The 21,108-nt window shown below is 41.1% G+C and overlaps 1 protein-coding gene across 1 annotated transcript in view; it reads right to left on the reverse strand.

The window, feature by feature from the left end:
* The window catches only part of LOC146829880 (vomeronasal type-2 receptor 1-like), a 43,481-nt gene extending 25,847 nt beyond the window's left edge, over positions 1-17,634 (reverse strand). Inside the window, exons 1-2 of the mRNA XM_085606556.1 lie at positions 17,154-17,634; positions 10,545-11,384 (exon numbers count right to left, since the gene is read on the reverse strand). Coding sequence (XP_085462682.1) covers positions 10,545-11,384; positions 17,154-17,234 — 921 coding nt within the window. The 5' untranslated portion in view covers positions 17,235-17,634. The remainder of the gene's footprint in view (positions 1-10,544; positions 11,385-17,153) is intronic.
* Positions 17,635-21,108: the final 3,474 nt, after the last annotated feature.

Raw genomic sequence — 21,108 nt, forward strand, 5'->3', positions numbered from 1 at the left:
ATTCTTCTTGCACTGATGTCAGGACACTCTAAACTTCAACTTTCAGCTTTTTGAATGTCAAGGGCTGTTTTAAGTTAGATCTTTTGAACCCCTGCAGGCACATGCACTTTACATACAATTTCGGTATGGGCTTCTCCTCTTCAACATAATGAAAAGTAATTAGGTACATGTCTCTGTAACCTCCTTCAGCCTGTCTTGACATTCTACCCCAGAGACTCTAGAACATTTGATCTTTTTCTGTCCTGCTGATGGAGCTTAGATTTTACCTATAAACTGTATGCATTATTATATGACAAAAAGCTGCAGACATGAGTTCTAAAATGGCACGCAGATTGTGCCGCAAGCAAGATGAAAACATAAGGCCTGATCAGAATGCTTCAGTTTGGAGGGGCTTTCATGTGAAAACATACTCAATTAGTTGAACAGCCATGTTTATATGTGATTAATCAATATGTAATCTCACTGCACAATGCACATTAATTTATAAATTGTATTTGTACTTTCAAAATGGCATATATTTGCTCTGAATTAACATGTATTTTTGCAAGAGTAGAAATGTGCTGAATTGTGTTTCACAGTGTAGAAAACCGCGTGATTTCAGTTTGCTTCAGTGGACTCGGCTTACTGCAGTTTTTGCCCTTGAACATTAGAATGGAATGTGCTCCTCTTCCTACCAGCTTCCAATGAAAGGGCTTTGTTAATATATCCCGCCCTCTGGTTTCTGTTCGACCTTCACTATGTTGCATATTTTTGTAGCCTGTTTAAACGTGGAGAGAAGAGCACACTTTTTTTTCATAAACCCCACACAACTGAAATTTGAACAAGAACACGCCTGAATAATGACGTATCCAGTCAGCCCAAGGGGAGATGATGTGTCTTGAAGTTCTGATTGGACCAGCTATGAGGACCGAGCGCGTGAACTTTTGCTTGAAATATGGCTTACAAGTGGGAGGAGGGCCTCTTTTTCATTTTTTCTGAGGGCCAGGCCCAGTTTCTGTGCTGGACACAGAGACGGGGAGGAGAGAGGAGGGGCTGCATCTGTGGGGGCTATTGTGCAGCTTGAGACAGAGACACAGACTAGCACAGCGAGGCAGAGAAAGAGCTGAAAGGATCAGAACAGATTTAGATTTTAGGTGCTAAACTGCATTTATTTCTCTTTATGGGAGATTTGTGCCATTATTAATTATTGATTAACCTTGTAAGACTTACTCTTTTTCATAGAAACTCTGTTTTGACTGACAATTTCCTCCACATTTCCCTTCCTATATGTGATGCTTATATGCAGACTGTAATATGTTCTGTATTAATGCTATTTTTCCTATTTTTCAATTCTGTAACCTGATTGATATTTGACTAATGAATAAAGAGTCAGAGAACCTTAACTTTTGACTTAAAATAAAACCCTTTAAAATAACTCACCACTCTCATTATTGCCTTTAATATTGTTTGCATTTAATTTTCATATTTATGTAAAGTCTGCTGTTTGGTGAAACACGGTCATCAAAAGGTCCATAATTTTCTCCCTTTACAGCGGTAAACCATAGGTAATGAGGTTTTGAATAGGGAAATTACCAGGTAATTACCGCTGGATCAGTTTTTGTCGCAGAGTTAAGGTTAGTGCCATCACCAAAACGAGTATGTTAGTTTAATGCCTAGCGCTAGAAAATAATTGCCCAAGTTAGATAAAGTCCTGATTCCTAATTCCTGTGCTCAGAACCTGAAGACTGGCAAAGCATTACTGGAAAGGTGATACAAGAAGGAGATTGCTGGAGTGGTGTGAGTATTAATAGGGTTGTGAAATGCTGTTAATGTGCTTGCAGGTATGTTTTTGTGGTGTTGAAAAATAGTAAGGGTTTTGACTGTGGATGAAATGTTGCTCATTTTTGATTTGATGTTTTTTTAAATTTTGTTTTATTGATTAAATTGGCAATTTCATAGTACAGATTTATTGATTATTGATTTATGTACTAACATTCTATGTTGAGTCGCGTTGCGTTCTATGTTGTTTTTGAAGACTTCTGGGATGTAGGAAGTCGGATGGCCTGTGGCAATTGAAGTCACATGGTGAATTGTTTGTTGCCCTGTAGGTACACGGGGAAAACGTGTGATGATTGAAGTTGCACGACGCATTGTCCGGGTTCTATTTGGTAACATCACCGTGTGTTATCGTTAGGGACATTTCTGTGTGTGGGTAGCGAAGGCCACCTGTGAAATTCTGGTCTTAAGTAACAGGAGTCCGTTGGGAGCTCTGATTACGCTAATCATTGGAAAGGTAATAGGTGTTCCCTGAGCTTGTAAGAAGGATAAAGTGCTACTTTATTAACAAATGAAATAATTCTGTAGTAGGGCAGAGGTAAGCGCAGCTCTCGGGAAAGACAGGATTCTGTGTGAATGAGCTACATTTTCCGTATGAATGTGTGTAAATGAAATAGCATTCAGCTTAATTGTGAAACTCTGGTCTTAATTCTCAGGAGCAGTGAGTCTCCAACAGGTGTTTTATTTCTAGAGAAACGGTTAGCTAATGCTTGCTAGAAGGGTAAGGTAGAGGGAAGTGGTACTTTATCGGCGAAAGAAATAATTCTGTAGTAGAGCAGAGGTAAGCGCTGTTCTCGGGAAAGACGGAATTCTTGTGAGAAAGGTCAAAACTATCTCTTTTGTTAGCGAAACAGACAATGGTGGTGTTTTTATGTCGTTACTAACAGATTTTGAGTAAAAGAGAACGTAAGAAAATGATTGCCATAAGATTTTGTAAAGGGAGGGCAAGTAGCAGGAGGAAAACTGACGTCCCAAAGGGCCGTGCTGGCACTGGACGAGACAGTGGGTGTGTAGCGAGCCCTGTCAGTAGCAGGAGTTAAACAGACTGAAACTGTCAATTGTGGCAGGATTGGAGAAAATAAATTGCATAAAGATATTGCATAAATGGAATTGTTTAAAGGTTTAAAGAAGCTGTTTGGAGGTAAAGTGAAAATAAAAATGTTTTATTGGTGATGCTCCTGAAGGAACACCTGTGCATTTTATGTCTACCAATTTGGGACAAAATTCATGTATGTGGGTTCACCAATGGTGAAAGATTACTGAAAAAGAGAGTCCTTTGAGGTTTCCAAAAGATGGCACTTTTGAATTGCAAGTTATTGACAAATTAAGGGAAGTGTTATGTGAAAGAAAGACACCATCTAGAGCCGCACAATTTGAGGCCTTAAGCATGTGGGAAAAAGCAGCAAGAGACAAAGCAAGTGAGGATCAAAAGGCAAAGCACCAGATGCAGGAGAAGGGAATTAATGATGATAAAAAGCTTCAAATTTTTAATGATTCAGGGGGTGAAATAATGGATGCATTGCTAACTGAGTGTCAGCCAATTTATGTGGGTCCCATTAAAAATACTGAAAATATTGTACCAGCAAGTACTACAGTGGCTACTGCTTCTGTTGAACAGAGAGAAAAACAGAATGAGAGAAATGTGCAAACATTTCAGATTGACCCACTGCCTGTTGATTCAGCACTGACAGTGATACCTCCAGGTGTTACTGCTTTAAATGTGACTGATTCAGTGAAAAAACTACAAGCCGCAGATGCACAGACTGTGCCTAGACAAATTGTGACTGTCCAAATTAATATGGGCCCTACTCAAAAGGTTCAAAGAGTTATAGAAGGAGTAAATATGGTAGGGTTTACTTCAGAAACTCAGAATTCACAGATTATTAAACAGAAACTACCCCAGACAGTCCAAGCATTGCAAGATGGGGAAAAAATGGTGTTTACAGCACCCACAGCCCAGGATAAAATAAATATATTTGGAGATGGGATTTTTCAAACCTGCTTTGAGGAAGCAGCAGTAATTAAAAAGATAGTAAGCATGGGGGAACAAATTAACCCAGAGCCCGAAAAAGAGAAACAGTTTAGTGTTTCAAATTCAGCATTTGAGCCTGAAGAAATTAACAGTCATTGCTATTTAAATCATGAAAATATGAACCAGTGTCAGGAAAAATAATTCATTTCTCTGAGTAAGGAAATAAATACATGTGCAGTAACTGCACATGGTTTGGCTCAAAAATATAAAATTAATGTTTCAGGAAGTTTTCCATTTCAGAAATGATTTAGAGTACATGTGGATGATGAGGCAAATGAGACAATGTGTTCTTCAGGAATGCAATTGTACATTGCAGAAACAAAATATATTTTTTAATGCAATAGGTTTGAGAAATTAGGAGACAAGTGCACAAGAAAACATGAGAAGAAAAAGAAACCACCAGACCTAGCAAGGAAACTGGATAAGAAAAAGAAACCACCAGATTTAGTTGAGGAAAATAATAAGCAGAATGAGGGAGAAGCTTTTGCTTGCTCATTGAGAGAAATGGTGGGAGAAGTGCATGTTCATGTGCCACGGAACAAAAGTGAACTTGCAGAATTTCTGAACACATTCCCGAAATTGAGAGACAAACTTATGCTGTGGAACCCACAAGTTGATGGATTTATCGAAATTTTAAAGGAGTTGTGTATTAATTTGGAAATGATTTTTGACACTGCCATGCAAACTAAATTATGGTTTGAATCTAAAGTTGCGGTGCAAAGGTCAGGTGAGGAGACAGTGAAAAATGTTTGCATGAATGCACCATCATTTTCTGTTGTTGTTGAGAAAAATGAAGCAGCGATTACTTTTCTGAAGGGCAGAGTGCCAGCAAAATATGTTAATTGGGTACAGATTAAAAGAACAAAACAGGAGCTAAAATTGGTTCATGAGTTTTGTGAAAGTGTGTGTTTAATGTTTCAGCAACACAGTGGTAGAGTATGTCCTGATGCCACTAGCATAAGATTCTTTGCGACTCAGTTGGTTATTGGTTTAATATTTTCTCATCAGATCAGTGTGCACATACAGCAAAAGCTAATAGAACGGCACCTGAAGGATGAAGGTTACTATTGTGCTGGACAGGGAATGAAGCCAAAAGAGTTTGAAAAAAACCTATGATGGTACGGAGAAGGTTTGCACAGAAACGTTTTCAGAATAAGCTGTTTGCCGAGAATAAAATTGTGGTACAGGGTGATGTTTCACAAGCAGAGGTAAAAAGTGCTAAAGGAAGATTTGGTGTTCCACAGGATGGAAATAAAGGTGTTTTGGTTTGTGCAAATTCAGGTATGGATGTTGTACTGCTGGAAAAAGTGTCCTTTTGCCATCTTTGTGACAGATTTGAACATTGGAAGAAGACATTTAAATTTAAACATGATGCAGGAATAGGAAATGTGCAAAAACAGAGAGAAATGCAGGTGCAAGAGGTGCCAGCTCAGCAAATGCAAATGTCAGTTCAGAAACAGGTACCAATGGCAGGAATTTTTCAAGCCCAAAGGGTCCCCAAAAATATGGAAAATGCTAAAATTAGTTTAAATAAGTTGTCCAGAGCAAATGTGAATTATTTCCAGAAACAAGGCCTGACAGAAAAACAATTGTTTTGCAAATTAAACAGCACAGATTACTGTACACCAGATAATGTTAATTTTCAGATTCCTGATGAGGATTTCAAAATGGCCCAACAAGAGACAGCTGTAGCATTGTTTTCAGAAAAGACAGTTGAAAAATTACCTTCTGATTTGAAAGCAATAATAAAAGCAGAAATAAGAGAGTTCACAGAAGAGGATGTCAGATTAATAAAATGTGTAGAACATGTCTTATTCAAATTAGAATTAGATGACATGTATTCAAGAACAGCATCAGTTGCAGGAATTTTACCAATAATAGGATTTTTTATGGAATTGATTGGAAGTTTATGTAACTTTCTGATCACAGGTTCGCAGAAACTAAATGAACAGAACAGTTTAGAGCAGGAGATTAATAGCATAATTTTTTCATGTTGTCCTGTGGTACCGAATCCAGCCAATATATTTTTTCACATTCCATGTGCTGAAGAATGGCTTACTGTTGTTGATTTATGCCAAGTTCATGTCACAGTGCCATTGCATGAAGCTAGTGAGGAGTACTGTCAGAAAGAAAATGAATGTCTGGGACACATAATTGGAAAGGGAGGTAGAAAGGTGTCACCACAGAGAGTAGAAATCATTTACCAGATGAATCCACCTCAAATTCAGAAAGAAGTCAGGAAGTTTTTGGGAATTGTTAGCTGCTGTAGAGAGTGGTTGCTAAACCTTTCCCTAGTGGCTAAGGGCCCGATTCACAGAACAAATTTAAGACAAAATCCTAAACTTAGTACCATTTTGGTATTCACAGAATGCACTTACTACTTTTGCGATTCACAGAATAAACGTACTACTTTTGCTATTCATAGAATGGATTTACGACTACTAATTTTTCGTCCGCACTCGGGCCGGAAATTCTGGCCCGGAGGCGGAGCTTCCGGCCCATAGGCGGAGCTTCCGGCCCGGAGGCGGGGCTTGCGGGCCGGAGGCGGAGCTTCCGGCCCAGAGGTGGAGATTTTGGCCATGGCTAAATCTCCGCCACTGGCCGGAAGCTCCGCCTCCGGCCCGGAAGCTCTGCCTCCGGCCCGGAAGCCCCGCCTCCGGGCCAGAAGCTCCGCCTCCGGGCCGGAAATTAGTTAGGAGTCGTAAATCCATTCTGTGAATAGCAAAAGTAGTAAGTTTATTCTGTGAATCGCAAAAGTAGTAAGTTCATTCTGTGAATACCAGAAGTAGTAAGTGCATCCTGTCAATACCAAAATGGTACTAAGTTTAGGATTTTGTCTTAAGTTTGTTCTGTGAATCGGGCCCTAAGTCTTTACTGAGGCTGACACACAAGGCTGTGTCTGATCCGCTTCCATTGGACAACAATTGCACAAAAACATTCCTAGAGTTAAAAGTGAAAAGATGTCGCGCCCCGGCACTAGGAATGCAAGTTTATTTAAAAGAAAATACACCGATGTGCAGTGAGAGGGAGGGCTGCGCTCTCTCAGTGCCTGTTCAGAAACATGAATTTGTTCAAAGGTCTGTGATGTATTTCCCAATGACCCTTGACCCCAACGTCACAGAAATGCCCAGCTGCCTTAATTTAGTAGCTGCGGTAGATATCAGTCATAAAAAGAGTGAGTTTATAATAATGGCATTTCCAATTATTGTAATGGTTGCTTTCTTTGTGGAGTTGTTTTGGGAAAATACTGTGACCAAGAAATGTCTAAATTCAAATGTATTTAGCTTACTGCCAGCAAATGAAATTGTTTGTTATCAAACTGAACCTAAATTTTTAAATGTCATGAATTTCTGCCTGAAACCAAACTATGGGCCTGATTCACAGAATTAACTTAAGACAAAATCCTAAACTTAGTATCATTTTGGTATTCACAGAATGCACTTACTACTTCTGGTATTCACAGAATGAACTTACTACTTTTGCGATTCACAGAATAAACGTACTACTTTTGGTATTCACAGAATGGATTTACGACTACTAACTTTACGTCCGCACTCGGGCCGGAATTTCCGGCCTGGAGGCGGAGCTTCCAGCCTGCAGGCGGGGCTTCCGGCCCGGAGGCGGGGCTTCCAGGCCGGAGGCGGAGCTTCCGGCCCAGAGGTGGGGATTCCGGCCAGTGGTGGAGATTTAGCCATGGCCAAAATCTCCACCTCTGGGCTGGAAGCTCCGCCTCCGGCCCGGAAGCTCCGCCTCTGGCCCAGAAGCCCCGCCTCCGGGCCGGAAGCTCCGCCTCCGGGTCGGAAGTTCCGCCTCGGGCCGGAAGCTCCGCCTCCGGGCCGGAATTTCCGGCCCGAGTGCGGACGTAAAGTTAGTAGTAGTAAATCCATTCTGTGAATACCAAAAGTAGTAAGTTTATTCAGTGAATCCCAAAAGTAGTAAGCAATCTCCTAGCTCTTTCTGTGCCTGTCCCTGTTCCTTTCCTTGACCCTTTCTGTCTGATGCCCACAAAAGGTTTTTATCCATTCACCCTTTGCAGCCACTTCACAAAGGGTATATATTCTTTGTACATATATTGTTGATGGATTTCTTTATTTGATGATACCGCTTTAGGATATCGTCAGTTATTATCCAGAATGCAATCTACTTCAGTTACCTATATCTCTGATTTAAGACACTGTGAAGCTACTGCAAGGTCTTCTGCAGTGCTTTACCAAAAAAATAGGTAAACAAAAATAGCCCAATTCTATTGATGTCACCGCTCCATCCATCATCTCCTTCTTTTGTGCTTTGTTCGCCCTAAGTTGGCAGGGTATGCCTGGATGTGGGTCTCTTGCTCACTTTGCCACTGGATTCAAGCTAGCCTGGCTGCTGAAGGGTATTACCCCGGAACCCGTCCCCGGGTGCTTGTTTCCGGTCAAGGGAACACACAGCTTGGCAATTCAGACAGGACGATTGCCAGGAGGCACAGGGTCAAGACTGATTTTCATATAGCTGTGTCTGAACCAGGGTGGTGAACTGAGCTAAAAAATGATGATGGATTCAACCCAGATCTATGACTGAGGGTGAGTGTCTGAAAAGTTTCAGAGCTCCGTTCATCAACTCCTTGTGTTTACTTTGTTCACTCCACATCACAGCCCCGTTCTCACTGATGCTACTGAATGACCGTCATCAAGCTGTTGCCTGCACCGCGCTTTGAGGGCACCGCACACCTCATTACTATGCTTCATATCACAACCACAATGGTTGACACGACCGGCCTGCAATGAAAAGGTACTGTTTAAGAGTCTGCCGACACCACCCCTGATGCGGTCAGATGGAACTGTTGCATTCTGTTGTTTTCAGCACCACGGTAGCCCCAGACGGAGCTACCGACTTAAAGGAACTTCAATTTAAAGTTATTCTTACAAAGTGCATATTGTTAAATGCAGTATGCTGGATTTTTATTGTTCTGGTCTTGTTTTGAATATGTACAGTATTGGATATTTTTCTAGCTGGTGTGGTGTTCGTTTGTAGTGTTTTTACTGTGTTACTATTGGTTATGTGCAAATGCTTTACACACTGCCTATGAGATAAGCCTGTCTGCTTGTGCCAAGCTATAAAAGGGGTGGGCAGGGGATACTTTAGAAGTATATCCCCCTTAACCTGACTAGGAAGAAGGGTGCCTACTTGGACAAAGGTGCAAACCATTGCCAACTAGTGACCTCCATTTCTAACAGGGCTCATCTGATGCCTCCCTCCCCAGTATCCCAGTCTGGGTCACTGCATGCTGTCCTGTGTGCAGAGGTGTACAACAGAAAGGGACTGGTAAATATATTGCTTTAGATAAGGGCACCACATAATCAGTATGCACACAGTAGGCTTACTGGCCTCAATAGCAGGTGTGGCTTAAGCTCAAGGAGACTGCTGACAAAACGCTGGTCCAACTGTGAGGAGTAAATTAGGAGAACCAAGGCAACACAGCAGAACAGACTAATAAGAGACCTGGGACTGGGAAATCTGATGGAACCAATCAGGAGGAAAGCAACAAATATGAGGCAACAAATTATGTTGCAAACTAAGCATAAGTGAGGAGCCAATGCACTTAATGACTCATTTTTAGGCATAGGCCATATATGGGGCCCTCACACCAATGAACCAGAACTTTCCTCAGACCCTGGAAGTGGGTAGAACAGGGGTCTGAAGTTATTGATCTAATGTTCCAAATCATTTAAGTTGTATCTGACTTATCTTCCATCTACACCAGCCCCTCCAGAGCAGACTCAGGAGTTTATCCCCAAGCCATAATTCAGATATGTTACCTCCTTCCTCTACCTATTTTGCAGGTTCATGATAGGGCACCCCTGCTCATGTGATTAGATGCTGTGAGGCTGTAATTTGAGATTGTATTGCCCCATACTTCCCTTGCCCACCTTTGTTTTCTGGGAGAACCATTCTGGTGAAAAAATATTCTACCCTAAAGAGAAAAGGTGTAAGGGTTTAGGTCACAAGAGACTTGTGAATGTTGTAGGCTCTGTAGGCAGCCAGGTACGTGGATCATTCAGGATTTGCCGCTGGGAAAAAAGTAGAAAGAGGTTCTTCACAAGGTCATTCCTGAGCATTGAGCTACAGCAGTTCTAGCCTTGGGTTAATCCTCTTCGTGTCCCCCCACAATACCTTTGAAATCAACTTGGACATTCTTTGGGCAGTTAGGAATGTGTTTCACTATTTTAAATTAATGAAAAATGAAGGTTTCTTGGCTGTGTGACCACGACACTCGCACTGGTATTTCTTCACTGAATAGCATTCTTTGAGACACTATTAATCAAGTTATTTTTAACCCCTTCCCTGCGGGGGTAATTCCCCCACGGTGCGGGGGGGGCCGCGGCACCGCTGTGCTCGTGACGAGCTCAGCTCGTCATGACTCACAGTGGAGCTGTGCTCATAACAAGCTGAGCTTGCCACTAATTAATTCTCCCTCACAGGCGGGGAATTAATCGTGCGTGGGCGGGCCACGGCCGTTATGATGAGCTCAGCTCGTCATGAGCGCAGCTCCACTGTGACTAATGACGAGCTGAGCTCGTCATGAGCACGCAAGGGGTTAAATAAGGAAACAATACCCTGAATGTTTATAGATCAGACTTCGGGCATTCTAATGCAGCTTATAGTAGTTTCTCAATCAACAAAAAAAGCACCAAAACATAAATCAATATCCTCCTACCTGCCAGGGCTTTAGATGTTGTACATTGACACAGCTGCTGTTCTGGAAGGGTCCCATCCCCGGTGTGCACGCGATCAAGTCCTGCAGAGCCTGCGCCAGGGCATAAACTGCCAGGTCAGTGTGATAGGTATAACTCATATCAGACAAAATGAACAGTGACTCAATATCTTCAAGCACCTCTGTGCCAGTGCACTGCAGCTCCCTAGCCATAGCATCCACTGGCCCTGATTCTGAAGAAGTGGCATTGTTTGTCCACTTGCACCCAAAGGCTGCCTCCCAGAAGGAATGGATGAAAATGTCTTCAGGAAACCTATTAGGATGAAGGCTCTCTAAGAAAGGCTTAAGTCTGGCCATGTTAGGGGCATGGAGCACCATTACCAGGGAACCATTCAATAATCTCAAAGAGGACTTTGGAACATAATCTGGAGTTATTGTTAAACGAGTTGAAAAAATCCACATTCTGTCAGTTACGTTAAGGTCGTTCAGCTCCTGCAGAAGTGGTATAAAGTCCATTTCAATATAATCGCAGATGATAACCCTGGCAGAGGAGCTCCTTATCCTCTCAGCGATGCTCCTCATGTTTTCCTTTGGGTACTTGCCATGGATTTTTTCCCAGAATGAGATGCAGACTCCAACACTCTTCAAATCCTCTTTTAGATCTTTGCTCCACATGTAGCCCATGTCATCATCCTCAGATATCAGCCCTATCCAAGTCCAACCAAAGTGCTTCACTAACACTGCAAATGCCGTAGACTGAGGTCGCATGGGTGGTACTGTGCGTAGAAACGATGGGAACTGGGCTTTGTCACTCAGCACATCGTGCACTGCTGCATAACTGACCTAACAAGGAAGCACAGTGAACACACCAATACGCTATTATAATTTTGCAGAGCTTTAGGTTTCACTGCATTCAAGGCAGATGGTGACATTTGGCAAGATTTAATGATAGCTACAACAAGCTACAACATATAAAGAAAAATAAACTGTAACTTGTGTAAGGTACATCTATGTTTCAAAGAGGGAATCTACAAACATATCAAACAATTGTTCTCACCGTTGAATTCAATGCTGAAATAATACTTAATGATTTTGGAAAAGGGAAAAGGAGAAAACAATATGATGAAGAGATAAGAGTTGCCTGAACACTTGTAAACATTTGACATCTAGGGCAGTCACACTCATGTACGACCCAAACCCCCCCCCCACACACTCAGTTTAACTTAGATGTTGATGCACTGAGTGAATCAGGGGATCCTTATACAGCACTTGTGACATGCATGATGGTGACAGACTGTATCACTAGCATAGCAAAGTCCATCTCCATGCTGCACAACCATGAGCAGTGCCATTGAGATCATCACACACATGCATGGTGTAATAGAGACACAGCTGTAAGTAACCTGAAGAAATATAATTACATCACACCAATCCTGACAGAACTCCATTGGCTCCCCTAGCCAACTCGCACCATCTTCAAACCAAGAAGCATAATTGAGAAAGTTCACACAACCAACACCTCACTTAACTTTCAGGCAAACTCACCATCCGCGGTAGATCTAAGCAGCCAGGACACCATCAGACTGCAGACCAGAAAGTGTAAAACAGAAAGAGCAAGACAGAACAAGACAACAGAGCTTTTTTACTAATGAAGCCATGATCTAATACAACATCTCAGGACCGCCCCAATACTGCTCAAATTTGGAAAGGCATGAAGATGCACCTCTTTGATGAATGCTACATCACAATACATTAACTATATACCACCAAGCTTCCTCTCTCATTATTCATTGCCTTTATGCTTATATTTGTACAGAGCTCTGCTTCCTTTTGGTAAGGTTTTAGCAACCGGAATCCCGTACACATACATACATATATTTCCAAAGCATAAACCAAGCCCAAAGGTAGCAACTGATGGTATGGGGTCCAAGCAAATATACAGTCAATGTATTATGTGGCTAGCTTGTCACTAGGAACAAAGGTAGACTGTTACTCCATCATGGAACGTGTTCTTTAAACTGGTGTGCCTTCAGCTCCTGCCTAAATTGGAGCAGGGACGGAGCATTTCAGATGGATCTGTTGTTTCATAACCTGGTTTTAAATGTGTTGACGGCCTGTTGCCTTCTTTTATTTCTTTTTTGGGCATTTCTTTGTCTCCAGTCTGATTGTGTCTTGAAGGAAGATATGCTGAGATTCAGTGAATGTGACGAGCATTTCAATGAGAAGGTGGGGTACCCATAGTAATGGGTCTGTAGATGATGCAGCTGGTTTTGAAGATTGTGCCGGACGGCAAATAGGTCAATGGAGTTTCATCAAGGTGGGGGTGACACAATCTTATTTCTTTTGGTCCTAATGAGGCACGATATAGCATATAGGTTGCCCTTAAAGTCCCATTATGGATGTTGGAAGGCTGCTGAACAGGACTATCCATAATCCAGGTTTGAACGGCTCTCTGGGAGGAATGGATTTAATTTCATCAGAAGTTAGACAGCTGAAATGAGGCCTCTTGTCTTTCTTGGCAATGTTCTAGGGGAGGATAAGATCGGTGTCCATTTTGGATCAGAGTGACTTGGCATGGTGAATGTTGAGGTTCAAATCCATCCAGTTTGATGTTGTTGAGCCAGGTTTAGACCAGTTGATGCTTCTGGTTGTTGGTGAACATCAGGAATTTTGCTTAGGGAGGGTTAACCTTCAGCAGCTGCCAGACAGCCAGTTCTGGATGGGAGTTACATTTTTTTGAGGCTCTGGATGTCTGCATCAGAGAAGACTTTCAAATACAGTTGTGTGGTGTCGGAGTATTGGTGAGTTTTCATTTTGATATCTTTAAATCAAGTACCAAGGAGTTCCACAATGAGGTTAAAGATGACTTGTCACAAGAAGGAACCCTGGAAAATACCACAGCAGGTTTGGATTTTCTAGTACCTGGAGGTTCCCATGTGAATGAATAGATGTTGTGTGGATAAGTAGTAGGACAACTAGTGAAGGATGTTTCCACAGAATCTCATTTTGGTGTTGAATTTGTGGTCTAGAGTAGAATGGCTGAGAGGATCAGTAAAATCTGGAGTCACGTGTTTTTTAAATCTGTGTTCAGAAAGCCATTGCTTGCTTATAATGTAAAAGGTAATTCTCTTCTTCCAGCAGTGCAGTCTGAAGCTGGATTGATAGTTGTGCAGGAAATGGATGTCATTGATGTGACAGAGAAGCTGTGTATTCACTGCTTGTTTGGTGACTTGGCCAAAGTACTGCAAATGGGTGATGGGACAGTAGTTGGCAAGTTCACCAGGGTTTATTGTGGGTTTCTTCAGGCATGGAATGACCTTGATGGGTCTTTAGTGCCCTGGAGAACCTACCTAAAGCAAGAGAAGCATTGACAATGGTGAGTAGGGGTGATAGAGTTTTTCTACAAAGGACTTGATGAAGGATGAAGTTAAAATAACAACCTTGTAGGTGGTCGCTTTGAGGTGTGTGTGTCTGTGGGTGGGTGTGTGTGAGTTTGTGTGTACATTTGTTGTGGAATGTGAAGTCTATGTTCGTCTGATTGAGTACATGATGACGTCCATTAAACTCCATGTGTATGTAACATTTAGGTTCTTGCCTCATTTTGTGTAATAACTTTCTGGGTACATGTTAGACCTGGGAATCTGCATGATTTGCATTCCCCTTTCTCCTGCCCACAAATAGTGATCCCTGTGTGCATGGGAGATATTCCCTGTACTCATTGCAGTAGTCACAGTGCTTCTGCCTATTCCCTGAGCCTCTCACACTCTTTCTGTCATTTTCAGCATTCTTCAGAATTTGAGGTCAAATCTAGGACACTGAACATTCACCATGGGCCATCTGAAACCAGCCCGGGAGGGAGAAATCTGTGCTCTGATCCCTGAAAACAGAGTTCACAGAGTTCCCAGGCTCCTTGCCATAGACATGCTGGTTGAGAAGGCAGCAGACCTGCAGTGATCCCTGCTCATGTCTGTCTAAATGCTTAGGCGAGTTGAGACTGACATACCAGGATATTGCAGATATTGATTGCCCTGGTCGAGCCAAAATTGTGTGGGTGAAGCATTTGTAATTGCCTCTGGAGTCATTTGGTGCAGAGTGATAAAGTCTTTAAATACTGATCCTGGTGAATACCATACACCTAATTTTAGGGTCATTAGGAATTACATAAACCCATATGTTGTTGTTAACCCCATTATCACTTAAAGGGTAAAGTTGCTCTGCTGAGTGATTACAGTTTGAATATCATCCACTGAGAGGCATTTTTATTTTACTTTTGTTCACTTTTTTCAGGATACTCTGCTAACCATTACATACATCTCACATTGGGATATCCTTCTAGATACCATGTAAGAGCTCCTCTCTAAGGGGCATATCAGCAACAACCGGCGACAATTATCGCTCAGCGCTCTAAGCGTGAGGATAATTATCGCCGGGTAACGTGGATTTTTATCGCTGAGAAAGCGTGCTATTAGCAACGCTTATCTCCTCAGCGATAAAAATCCTCGCGCTAACTGCCTAACGTGAGATTATCGCTGGAACCCCAGCGATAATCTCAGTAGTGTGGCGTTAGCTTGCTGATAGGGACTCACAAACTTAGCCATGATATCCACCTTCCATAGGATATCATGGCTAAGTCAGTCCTGAAGCAGGCGTAAGAAAAGTAGCGATAACAGGGGTTATCGCTACTTTTCCTGACGCTATGCTTCATAGCGTGGGGCTTGATGATAGGAGAAATGTTGCTTAGCGGCATTTCTCCTGTCATGTTAGGTCAGGAACGCCCGCTTTGCATCTCATTAGAGATGCAAAGCTGGGCGTTAGGAATCCCGACGCTAAAGCAAGGTTTCACGCATTAGCATGGCCTTGCTAATTAGGCGATAAAATTATCGCCGCTTTTCGGCCGAAAACAGCCGCAAAAGCGAGGATAATTTTTTATTGCCAGCTTGTAAATATGCCCCTAAATCTTTTTTGGGGAGGCTTTTAGAGGATTAGGGTGTCCCTGTAGAGTATTGGACCCATTGCATATTTTGGGTGATGTTCAAGGGTTATATCCCCATTAGTTATTGAAGTAGTCACAGTGCCCCAGCAGGTTCCTTGTCAGCATCTCCACTCTTTCTATAATTTTCTGCATTATTTGGGACCAAATGTGGGACAAATAAACATCCCTCATGGGCCAGCTACAACCGCCCCAGGAGGGAGAATTGTGTGTCTTCCTGATCCCAGAACAGAGTATTCACACAGTGCCCAGGCTCTTGGAGGATTGGAAGGGATCTTAGTCAGCAAAACACCCCTTTGGGTAGATAAGTATATATAAATCACACTAGCACTCAGAACCCTGTGTCACCAGGATATAGGCAATGCATACACGGATAAGGAAACCAAGCTACAAACACAATTGCAAATAATCAGTATCAATTTAATTTGTATACGTTAGAATATACACAGTTTGCTCTTGGTTAAACGTACATTAAAGATTCATCATAAATTACATTTAAACACAGCCATATGGAAACCAAAATGGTCTTAACGATTTCAAAACATACATATAATTCGACAATATTTTATGGCAACAAAATAGAAAAATACAGAAAAAAATATATATAATAATAAAATTAAAATTAAAATTGGGAGAACAAGCAGGAAGATGTTTCCTAATGATAGGAAGAACTACTAAATCTTGCACAGATCAATTGTTATATTTCATTAGAATTATTAGTTTTTTCCAAATAACAGTTGTCCACATAGATTTAAAATAAACTTTCCTTTCTCAGTGCATCAACGCGTTTCAGTGGGCACTATATTTTGACCATCACCTTCTTCAGGAAAGCACAATTGCTCCCAAAAGTTAAAACCAATTCTGCATTGGAAGGGATCACCAACTTCAAAATGATATAACGCATTGATTGTCAGATTTGAACACAGACACTGGGTCCAATTATTCTAGGAGCATGGTTCAGAAATGTGTACCAAGAGAAGAGTCTTGTTTACTGCTTCCTTTGTTTCAGATCAAGAATATGCATGGTCAATATCCTAACAGAAGGGTTCAAAGAAGCTTGACAGAAGCTTGGCTAAGTACATTGATGACACTGGAGTGCATCTATCAGGGGTAATGTTAACGTGCCAGCCAAGTACAGGGTGCCACCGAATGTGAGGACCTCCAGGAGTCATCATTGGACCTTGATGCACCAGGACTTGAAGTCACCCCTGGCTAGCTGTTCAAGTGACATTGTTGTCTGTGGCTGAATCTCACCATCATGGTCAATGGGAAGAACTGTGACGGCAACCATGCTTCATTTTTTAATCTTCCCCCGTGCTGCAACAAGTCCACATTTACTGAGGTGTAGTCACTCTCAGAAAGAACTAGCCTAGCTAGGTAGAATATTGTGCACAATTTTAGCAACAACAGAACAGCATTCCCTTGGCCTTAAATGGTGCTATTAATCTATGTTATTTAGGCTGAGATTTATGCCATTGTAGTTTTTCCTTGATTCTTATTGTATATTTCTTATAAAGATCATGCTACACAGGCAACATAGAGATGCAGCAAAATATTTTAAAAAAACAATGACAAGAAAACCAAGACAATTCACACTCTTCCAATATCTCTAAAATCCATACCTCAGGAATGCTGTAGCGGTCTAGTATAGAAGCCATTGCAATGGAACTGGGAGATGAACCACCACCAACAAAGCCAATCATGATTGGCAGAGACTGACATAGAAAGTTTGGGACCAGTTTCTCCCTTCCAGTGAGAATGGAAAGAACCCCTTCCACAGCTCTCTTCTCAGATAGACAGGAGTCATGGACCTTCAATGCCAGGGTGATGTTTGGCAGCAGATAAGCGTTCTTGTTTACCTCAGTGACAGCAAAGAGTAATCCAAGCACGTCCCTGTAGTACCGGATCTGAAAACTAGCAAAGGATTACAATTAACAATCTGGTGAGGTGACCATGGTGAATAAGAGTAAGAGCACATAACCACATACAGAGATGCAAACAATGCAATTCAAGTATACTTTAGTCCAATAATGATACATGCGCATAGACTGTGCAAATAAACTATGAGTAAATACATTTGTATTTAGACAGGGGCATAACATCAATTGTCCTTCCAACACCAGGCACAGAATACCAGTTGTAACAAGGCATTTCATTACAACATTACAACATGGTACATTACCACACGGCTTTATCAAACATGCCTTTACAAAGCTTTGCAATGTACCACTGTGTATTACCTTTACAACACCACCTTTTACAATGATCTTTTTTTGCAATTTGTTTCAAAAATTGCATTTGTTAATTACACACATTATTACCATGAATCTAGTTATATACATAATTAAAAGAATGTATATTAAGATTGATTTAAATCTTTTTACAAAAGCCCATCAAATATGGATGCATAATCACCCCACAAAACAAGTTAGAAATAGTTTTTTTTACATGTAACAATATATGCATTTCTGTCACTAAGAATCTCTTACATTGCAACAAAATCCAGTAAATATAGCTTCTAAAATACTATAAAAACATATGGTCCTCAGTCATATGTAGACCTCTGAGGAGACAGAAGGGCTATCCTGAGGTTGATGAAAACTGAAGCTGAGAGCACACAACCAGCTGACTCTTACTATTGATAAGTAAATAAAAATGCCTTGGAAGCATTTTCTATTTACAATAAGTATACATATGAGGGTAAAAGCGGATTACAATAAGAGTTTCTTGTTTCCTGTTTTCAAAGAAAATGTTGAAAGGATTCTATAACCTTAAAAAAGCAATTTATCTGCACAGCATACAGTGTTACTCAACTGAACAAATTCTGAATTAAAAAACTCACAGGAGCAAATCCATTACAAACAAAACAAAATAAGGTTAAAAAAACATTCTGTGCCTAGTAACTTACATTTTTAAATAATTTATAATGTTGAATACGTTTACTACCTTTTGGATAGTTACAAGTGCTGAATGTAAGTTATACTTTTGAATTCAAATCATACTCCAATTTTATGAATAGCCAAAAAAGGATTAAACTTATTCAAACATGTATTGCCCACAGGTACGTTAATTTGGTGGAGACATTTGAGTTACATTTTTGGGGTAAATTTTCACTTGTAGTTTAGTAAATGGCCAAGAAATAGTAAAATTACTCAAAAGGGGAACATTTTCTTTGTGAACCCTGCACTGGTTTCTACACTCAATGCTTAACAACAATGAAAATATTTTGAATTAATTTACGAGCTAAAAGAAATTTCTTCTGGAAAAAACAGGCAATGTACATTTTTTTATTCACAAGTAAACTAATACAACATATTTTCAAAGGAAATCAAAAATTGAGTGCACAGCTGAACATTTTTTTCTTTCTTCAGGCAATAAATATTGGGAAATAAATACAATATTAAAAAGATAACTTTTTTAAGATTAAACAGGAAATAAAAAGTAGAGATATATGAAAAAAAGGAAATAAATATTTCATCTCTAAGCAAAGTACAATGGAAACAACAATGTAATCCAGTCTATATATTAGGTCAAAAAAGTAATGCAGATTAAATATCAAATGTAAAATTAATTACATGCTTTTTCTTTATTTAAACAATATAAACAGAGAAACCATGGAAAATATATCAAAAGGTGTTCGATTGAAAAGAGGAAACAGATATTAAAGTATGAGGGGTAAAAGATATTTACTATTAACAGGGGAGTTATGCGTCTTCAGCGTTTTGACTGTGCTAATCTTTTCATTCAACCATTTGGACAGACTGTCAGCATGCTATCGCCATGTCTGCAGTAATATATTTCACCCCTCAGGATAGTGGGGTGTCTACATTATCTCCTGCCTTCAAGCCCTTGGAGGGTTGATTGCAAACATTTTCTGCCTCATAAATGTAAGAGATTTACCTAAACATTCCATAGATGTATTTTACATTCTATCCTCTGCTTCCTTGAATATTGATTTCCTTACGAGAACCGGACTCCTCACTCCCTGATACTGCAAACGCTGTACCTCCAGATTATTGAATTTGTGAGTTACATTATTATAAAGGAGGTAGAATTGCCATTATATACAGGTTTCCTTTAATTCTATTCATCCTATCTAATATAAACAAACGACACTATAAGGAGCTGTTTTCAGCATTAAACTGAAAAGGGGCGATAATTTTATCACATTATTATCAAGGACACGCTAAAGCGTGTTTTGCATGTTTTATCACCCGTTTTACTCACGCCTCGTATCGCATCGTTAATGAGATGCAAAGTAGGCGTGCCTCACAAAACTTTACAGGAAAATATCACTAACGCAGCTTCACGATATTTACAACGAGGCCCCGACCGTCGTAGCGATAGAAATAAACACGCTAACTCGCCATTAACGCAGGAATCTAACGTCTGCTAAATTCCTGACTAAGGCATACTTAACATGGGAGGTGGATTATAGGGTTAAAGCCACATGGTCGTATAAGCAAGCTCTTCTCCATTTTGCATTGATTTTCGCTGGTTTTTCAACGATGTTGGACGATTTCCCCACTATCGCTGGATTTTACATAGCCAATGTGCTAAGCGTTGTTAATACAGCGCTATTAAGGCAATATAATCCAGTGATAGCCGGCGATAGAAAAATCACGCTAAGCGCGTTCAGCGATAATTATCGCTGCGTCTTGATAATATGCCCCTTAGTCTTTAATGAAGGTCTAGTTGCTGAGCGCGAGCAAGGAAAATCATCCTCCTGACAATTTGAGTGGTCACGGCAGGTCATGACCACTCGCATTGAGAAACCTTCCGTTCACGTTGAGAAAGCTGGTGCTACAGTAGAAAGTCTACTCCAGAAGCAGAAAGGAAGCTGCGCCCTCTTGCGCTGTGGATGGTGCCGTTCGCGATGATTTTACAGCGTGGGACAAACACCCGGTCCTCAACTTCACTGCGAATAGCATGCCCCTAATGCACTCCACTGCTCGGGGAACTCCGCATAGCATGGCAGAGTTTTTTGTCACTTTGTCATGAATTCTGCCCAGGCTTACCATTTACCTGCGGGCATGCGTCTTCTGGTAGCCAGTCTAGGTGTAGAAAATGCCACCGCGCTTCTCAAGATGGTGATGGAATTCAGCTGGGCTAAAATTCAGACACAGGATGACCTTGACAATTCATTGAAATGATCCTCTGTAGAAATAAAGGCTTGATGAAGTTTATATAATAAAAGGACACATTTGTTCTCTGCTTGAGCTCTGGCTTAGCTGTCATGGTTGATTCTATCACCCAAAGCTATTGCCAAATGGACAACAACAACATTTTGCGCAGTGTACCTAGTCCTTGTACAGATGAGAAAAAGAGATGGGTAAGTCCTGCCAGAGTTCACGCACAAGGCTCTAGGCTTCCTCCACATTCCTCATTTAAGGCCGATGCCTGCGCGAGCGCGCTCAAAGACACCTGAGGCTTGAGCCGGGTGTGCCAGGAGAGCGCGCGGCTAGCGAGGTATTGGGCTAACTTTCATTCGCTTCTACCCCCTTTTTATCCCGATTGCTGCTTTTGCGATATTTGCACATTTGTATAATCTGGTTGCCAATTTGCACATTTACTTAC

This window comes from Triturus cristatus, chromosome 5_2, assembly GCF_964204655.1.
Source record: "Triturus cristatus chromosome 5_2, aTriCri1.1, whole genome shotgun sequence".
In the NCBI taxonomy this organism is placed as follows: domain Eukaryota; kingdom Metazoa; phylum Chordata; class Amphibia; order Caudata; family Salamandridae; genus Triturus; species Triturus cristatus.